Consider the following 8,411-nt stretch of genomic DNA (forward strand, 5'->3'; position numbering starts at 1 on the left):
TTTTCACTTCAATTCAAATTTTTATGCTTTTGGTTTATGAATCTCAAAAGAATAATGAAAACAACCCTTGCTTACAGGTGTCCCCACTACGATTTGACTCCAGGCTGTACAATGATCACTGACCCACGGGACTCGTGTTGTGTAAGACCATATTGTGACCCTAGAATTACACCCACGCCTGCTCCGGCCATCCCAACTGCCCCAGGAATCCCCGGACAGACCTACACTCCTCTGCCTGGACAGACCTATGCACCTGGCCTGTACCCAACACTACCTGGAGGAATAACCCTTATGCCTGGCATGATGATTACTCCTGCACCTGGACAGACATATGCTCCTGGTTTGTACCCAACCCTTCCAGGTGGTGCCACTCTAGTACCACCATTAGCCAACACTCCCTATCCAGGCTATACATCTGCACCAATACCTACTGCTCCCGGAGTACCAGGACAGTTGTATACACCTGCCCCAGGGAAAACATATGCACCATATCTGTATCCAACAGTTTCAGGTGGACAGCCGCTTGTACCTGGAATGGTTCTCACTCCACAGCCGGGCCAGACCTATGCTCCTGGTTTGTACCCTACCCTTCCAGGTGGTGCCACTCTAGTACCACCATTAGCCAACACACCACGTCCAGGTTACACCTTTGCTCCTGTTCCCACTGCTCCAGGTGTACCAGGACAGACCTACACTCCTTCTCCAGGTAAAACTTACAGACCAGACCTATATCCAACAGTACCAGGGGGTGAGACACTGATGCCAGGAATGATGTTAACCCCTAAACCAGGCCAGGTATATATTCCAGGCTACTATCCAACTCTTCCCGGAGGTGTAACACTTGTTCCTCCCTTGGCTTACACACCACCTTCTACATACACAGTTGCTCCTCAAATACCAACAGCACCTGGAATAATTGGACAGACATACACCCCATCACCAGGTAAAACATATGCCCCAGGACTCTACCCAACTGTACCAGGAGGACAAACCCTTGTACCTGGTATGATGCTCACCCCACAACCAGGAAAGACTTATGCTCCTGGACTCTATCCAACACTTCCTGGAGGAAAGACCCTAATACCACCACTTATGTACACACCTTTCCCAGGATATACCTATGCTCCACCAATACCAACTGCCCCTGGAATCCCAGGACAAACATACACACCTTCACCAGGAAAGACCTTTGCCCCAGGACTCTACCCAACTGTACCAGGTGGACAAACCCTTGTTCCAGGCATGATGTTGACTCCTGCTCCTGGTCAGACCTACCCTCCACAACTGTACCCAACATTACCAGGTGGTGCTACCTTAGTGCCACCATTTGCTGGATACACATTTGCACCAATTCCCACGGCACCAGGTATTCCAGGGCAGACATACACACCTTCTCCAGGACAAACATATGCACCAGGACTTTACCCGACTGTACCAGGTGGACAGACGCTTGTGCCCGGCATGATGCTGACTCCACAACCAGGGAAGACATACGCTCCAGGACTCTATCCTACGCTTCCTGGTGGAGCAACTCTGGTACCACCAATGGCATACACACCATATCCAGGATATACAAACAGTCCACCAATTCCCACTGCTCCTGGTGTTCCAGGACAGATATACACACCATCACCAGGTAAAACGTATGCCCCAGGACTCTACCCAACTGTACCAGGAGGACAAACTCTTGTACCTGGTATGATGCTTACCCCACAACCAGGGAAGACCTATGCTCCTGGACTCTATCCAACACTTCCTGGAGGAAAGACCCTAATACCACCACTTATGTACACACCTTTCCCAGGATATACCTATGCTCCACCAATACCAACTGCCCCTGGAATCCCAGGACAAACATACACACCTTCACCAGGAAAGACCTTTGCCCCAGGACTCTACCCAACTGTTCCAGGTGGACAAACCCTTGTTCCAGGCATGATGTTGACTCCTGCTCCTGGTCAGACCTACCCTCCACAACTGTACCCAACATTACCAGGTGGTGCTACCTTAGTGCCACCATTTGCTGGATACACATTTGCACCAATTCCCACAGCACCAGGTATTCCAGGTCAGACATACACACCTTCTCCAGGACAAACATATGCACCAGGGCTTTACCCGACTGTACCAGGTGGACAGACGCTTGTGCCTGGCATGATGCTGACTCCACAACCAGGGAAGACATACGCTCCAGGACTCTATCCTACGCTTCCTGGTGGAGCAACTCTGGTACCACCAATGGCATACACACCATATCCAGGATATATAAACAGTCTACCAATTCCCACTGCTCCTGGTGTTCCAGGACAGACATACACACCATCACCAGGTAAAACGTATGCCCCAGGACTCTACCCAACTGTACCAGGAGGACAAACTCTTGTACCTGGTATGATGCTTACCCCACAACCAGGGAAGACCTATGCTCCTGGACTCTATCCAACACTTCCTGGAGGAAAGACCCTAATACCACCACTTATGTACACACCTTTCCCAGGATATACCTATGCTCCACCAATACCAACTGCCCCTGGAATCCCAGGACAAACATACACACCTTCACCAGGAAAGACCTTTGCCCCAGGACTCTACCCAACTGTTCCAGGTGGACAAACCCTTGTTCCAGGCATGATGTTGACTCCTGCTCCTGGTCAGACCTACCCTCCACAACTGTACCCCACATTACCAGGTGGTGCTACCTTAGTACCACCATTTGCTGGATACACATTTGCACCAATTCCCACGGCACCAGGTGTTCCAGGTCAGACATACACACCTTCTCCAGGACAAACATATGCACCAGGACTTTACCCGACTGTACCAGGTGGACAGACGCTTGTGCCTGGCATGATGCTTACACCACAGCCAGGCTTGACATATGCTCCTGGACTCTATCCTACGCTTCCTGGTGGAGCAACTCTGGTACCACCAATGGCATACACACCATATCCAGGATATACAAACAGTCCACCAATTCCCACTGCTCCTGGTGTTCCAGGACAGACATACACACCATCACCAGGTAAAACATATGCCCCAGGACTCTACCCAACTGTACCAGGAGGACAAACCCTTGTACCTGGTATGATGCTTACACCACAGCCTGGCCAGACCTATGCTCCTGGACTCTATCCAACACTTCCTGGTGGAATTACTCTTGTTCCTCCATTTGCTAACACTCCATACCCTGTTTTCACTGTTGCTCCTCAAATACCAACAGCACCTGGAATAATTGGACAGACATACACCCCATCACCAGGTAAAACATATGCCCCAGGACTCTACCCAACTGTACCAGGAGGACAAACCCTTGTACCTGGTATGATGCTCACCCCACAACCAGGGAAGACTTATGCTCCTGGACTCTATCCAACACTTCCTGGAGGAAAGACCCTAATACCACCACTTATGTACACACCTTTCCCAGGATATACCTATGCTCCACCAATACCAACTGCCCCTGGAATCCCAGGACAAACATACACACCTTCACCAGGAAAGACCTTTGCCCCAGGACTCTACCCAACTGTTCCAGGTGGACAAACCCTTGTTCCAGGCATGATGTTGACTCCTGCTCCTGGTCAGACCTACCCTCCACAACTGTACCCAACATTACCAGGTGGTGCTACCTTAGTGCCACCATTTGCTGGATACACATTTGCACCAATTCCCACGGCACCAGGTATTCCAGGTCAGACATACACACCTTCTCCAGGACAAACATATGCACCAGGGCTTTACCCGACTGTACCAGGTGGACAGACGCTTGTGCCCGGCATGATGCTAACCCCACAACCAGGGAAGACATATGCCCCAGGATTGTATCCCACACTGCCTGGTGGAGCAACTCTGGTACCACCATTGATCAATACTCCATACCCTGGTTTTACATATCCTACGCCCATTCCCACTGCTCCAGGTATACCGGGACAAACATACACTCCGTCTCCAGGAAATACTTACAGACCAGACCTATATCCAACAGTACCAGGGGGACAAACTCTTGTACCTGGGATGATTCTTACTCCACTGCCGGGCCAGACCTATGCTCCTGGTTTGTACCCAACCCTTCCAGGTGGAGCCACTCTAGTACCACCATTAGCCAACACGCCACGTCCAGGTTACACCTTTGCTCCTGTTCCCACTGCTCCAGGTGTACCAGGACAGACCTATACACCTTCTCCAGGAAAAACTTACAGACCAGACCTATATCCAACAGTACCAGGGGGTGAGACACTGATGCCAGGAATGATGCTTACCCCTAAACCAGGCGAGGTCTATATTCCAGGTTTGTACCCGACCTTACCAGGAGGTATCACCCTTGTGCCACCTATGATTTACACTCCTTATCCAGGATACACGAACAAACCCCCAATACCTACTGCTCCTGGAATTCCTGGCCAGACATATACTCCATCTCCTGGGAAAACGTATGCTCCTGGTCTTTACCCAACTGCTCCGGGCGGTCAGACTTTAGTCCCTGGCATGATGCTGACCCCTAAACCAGGACAGACTTATGCTCCTGGGTTATATCCAACTCTGCCTGGAGGACAGACTTTGATTCCTCCTCGGATATACACACCTTATCCTGGATTCACATATGCTCCACCAATCCCAACTGCTCCAGGGGTACCTGGACAGACCTACACACCTGCTCCAGGTCTGACGTATGCACCTTATTTGTACCCAACAATTCCAGGCGGACAAACTCTTGTACCAGGCATGATCCTGACTCCACTTCCTGGCAAGACCTACGCACCTGGTTTTTACCCAACATTACCAGGTGGTGCTACCTTAGTACCACCATTTGCTGGATACACATTTGCACCAATTCCCACGGCACCAGGTGTTCCAGGTCAGACATACACACCTTCTCCAGGACAAACATATGCACCAGGACTTTACCCGACTGTACCAGGTGGACAGACGCTTGTGCCTGGCATGATGCTCACCCCACAACCAGGGAAGACATACGCTCCAGGACTCTATCCTACGCTTCCTGGTGGAGCAACTCTGGTACCACCATTGGCATACACACCATATCCAGGATATACATTTAGTCCACCAATTCCCACTGCTCCTGGTGTTCCAGGACAGACATACACACCATCACCAGGTAAAACATATTCCCCATGGCTTTACCCAACTGTACCAGGAGGACAAACCCTTGTACCTGGTATGATGCTCACCCCACAGCCGGGCCAGACCTACGCTCCTGGACTCTATCCAACGCTTCCTGGAGGTGCTACGTTGATTCCACCTTTTAAAACAACACCTATTCCTACTGCTCCAGGTGTGCCAGGCCAAACCTACACTCCTGCTCCAGGACAGACCTATAGCCCAGGACTCTACCCCACCTTACCAGGGGGCATCACACTTGTCCCAGGCATGATGCTTACACCACAACCAGGAAAGACATTCCCTCCAGGAATTTTGCCAACTCTACCAGGAGGAGTAACATTAGTGCCTCCTTTGGCATATACACCTTACCCTGGTTACACTTTTGCTCCACCAATTCCTACTGCACCAGGTATCCCTGGTCAAACTTACACACCTTCTCCAGGACAAACATATGCTCCAGGGCTCTATCCGACCATACCAGGTGGACAAACCCTTGTACCTGGCATGATGCTCACCCCACAGCCGGGTCAGACCTACGCTCCTGGACTTTATCCCACCTTACCTGGTGGCGCAACTCTAGTGCCTCCATATGCACCTACGCCGTATCCAGGGTTCACTTATTTCCCACCTATACCAACAGCTCCAGGAATACCAGGACAGACCTACACGCCTTCCCCAGGCAAGACCTTTGCACCTTATCTATATCCAACAGTACCTGGTGGTGAGACACTGATGCCGGGAATGATGTTGACGCCAGAACCAGGTGTAATGTACCAGCCTGGCCTCTACCCAACACTTCCTGGTGGTGCAACACTTGTACCTCCTCTAGCTAGCACTCCATACCCTAAATACACCTATGCTCCACCTATACCTACTGCTCCTGGAATAATTGGACAGACATACACCCCATCACCAGGAAAAACATATGCCCCAGGACTCTACCCAACTGTACCAGGAGGACAAACCCTTGTACCTGGTATGATGCTTACGCCAAAGCCGGGCCAGACCTATGCTCCTGGACTCTATCCAACACTTCCTGGAGGAAAGACCCTAATACCACCACTTATGTACACACCTTTCCCAGGATATACCTATGCTCCACCAATACCAACTGCCCCTGGAATCCCAGGACAAACATACACACCTTCACCAGGAAAGACCTATGGACCTGCAGGATTCTACCCAACTCTTCCAGGCGGACAATGGCTTGTTCCAGGCATGATCTTGACTCCTGCTCCTGGTCAGACCTACCCTCCTAACCTGTACCCAACATTACCAGGTGGTGCTACCTTAGTACCACCATTTGCTGGATACACATTTGCACCAATTCCCACGGCACCAGGTGTTCCAGGTCAGATTTACACACCTTCTCCAGGACAAACATATGCACCATATCTTTATCCAACAGTACCAGGTGGTATACCACTTGTACCCGGCATGATGCTGACTCCACAACCAGGGAAAACGTATGCCCCAGGACTATACCCAACACTCCCTGGTGGTGCAACTCTTGTACCACCTATGGCACAAACTCCATACCCAGGATATACATATCCTGCACCAATACCTACTGCTCCAGGAGTACCAGGACAGTTGTATACACCTGCCCCAGGGAAAACATATGCACCATATCTGTATCCAACAGTATCAGGTGGACAGTTGCTTGTACCTGGGATGATTCTTACTCCACTGCCGGGCCAGACCTATGGTCCTGGTTTGTATCCAACCCTTCCAGGTGGTGCCACTCTAGTACCACCATTAGCCAACACGCCCTATCCAGGCTACACCAATGCTCCGATTCCCACTGCTCCAGGTATACCAGGACATACCTACACTCCTTCTCCAGGTAAAACTTATGCACCATACTTGTATCCAACAATATCAGGTGGTGAGACCCTTATGCCAGGAATGATTCTGACCCCACAACCTGGTGTTATGTATCAGCCAGGCATGTACCCAACTCTTCCAGGAGGTTTCACACTGGTACCTCCCCTGGCTAACACTCCATATCCAGGATACACAAATGTACCACCGACACCTGTCGTCACCCCATCGCCTTATCCTGTACCCACTGCTGTTCCTGGTATCTTTGAAGGCAAAGGAGTAAACGGACAAGGAAGTAAGTCAGAGAATTTATAAAGAATTTGTTCAGTTGGTTGATATCAACAGGCAGAGATCTGGGCTAAGGCTGGTCTACTTCAGCCCGGCTAAAAACTGAAATGCCAAATTTCATTTTACAATTTTTTAATCAATGAATGTAAATGAGAAAGTTGTGCACAAGTCAAAGGAAATTGAAAAAGATTATTATAAAAAAATATTAAAAAATAAGTTGGATATATATATTTTTTTCAGAGGTGTGTATGTATGGAGGTGTAGCATACCATCAGGGAGAGAAATGGCAGGATGGCTGTGCTTACAATTGTGAATGTATTGATGAGTCTATTGGCAGATACAGGTGTAAAGAAAAGTGAGTTTTTATTTCTGGTTCATCTATCGTATGACAAAGGCAATTTATCAGGATAACTCCAGGCAAGTAATTGGGGCCACATTGTAGACCTTGTACTCATGTTGAAATTGCTTTGACAGGTGTCCTTTGTTCCTCAATGTACCAAGCTACTGTCGCCTCGTGGTGGACCCTAATGATGCCTGCTGTAAGGTTCCTCAGTGTGTGGAGCCCACTCTGCGCCCCACCCCTGCTCCTGAACAGGTCCCTGGTGTATCTCCCACCCCACATACTGGACCACAGACCATTGCACCAACGCTGAAAGGTAGGAGTAGACTAACTATGGCTATAAGGTTATATGACACATGTGTTTATCCATCATCACTATCAAGATCACCTTAAGTCAAGAAAAAATTTAAGGGATGAAGTACACAATTACGTTTAAGAGAAACTATTATAATCTTTTAAAACGCTGAACGGTTATCTATCTGAGTATATTCAAATATAAAGATTGAATTCACAGTGTTGCTGTGAAATATAATTTCAAACAACATGCTGGATTAAGCATTATTGCTTTCATTTCTGAATCTCCATGATGCTTAATAAATTGGCTAGATACATTATCTATGACATCATGACGAGTGATTATGTGACATGATTGATGGGAGATCACCATGTAGTCTATACAATTTTTAACAATATCATTTAGTTTAGGTTTGAAAGTTCTGATAAGATTTATTTCCTTTCAACAGATTTCATTATTTGACTATGGTCAAATGGTGTAACTTATCACAACCTGTTGTAGGAAACATTATAACGTTTTAGAAACAGTTACTATGGCTACACA

General features: G+C 48.7%; 1 protein-coding gene across 1 annotated transcript in view; it reads left to right on the top strand.

Annotated features, from left to right (window-relative positions):
- Window positions 1-8,330, top strand: part of LOC132543645 (mucin-2-like) — a 40,601-nt gene extending 32,271 nt beyond the window's left edge. Inside the window, exons 33-37 of the mRNA XM_060207160.1 lie at window positions 78-574; window positions 4,550-7,240; window positions 7,474-7,588; window positions 7,708-7,889; window positions 8,317-8,330. Coding sequence (XP_060063143.1) covers window positions 78-574; window positions 4,550-7,240; window positions 7,474-7,588; window positions 7,708-7,889; window positions 8,317-8,330 — 3,499 coding nt within the window. The remainder of the gene's footprint in view (window positions 1-77; window positions 575-4,549; window positions 7,241-7,473; window positions 7,589-7,707; window positions 7,890-8,316) is intronic.
- The last annotated feature ends 81 nt before the right edge of the window (window positions 8,331-8,411 follow it).

Source organism: Ylistrum balloti, unplaced genomic scaffold (assembly GCF_031769215.1).
Source record: "Ylistrum balloti isolate Yb309-2 unplaced genomic scaffold, AGI_CSIRO_Ybal_v1 Utg369760, whole genome shotgun sequence".
Taxonomy (NCBI): Eukaryota; Metazoa; Mollusca; class Bivalvia; order Pectinida; family Pectinidae; genus Ylistrum; species Ylistrum balloti.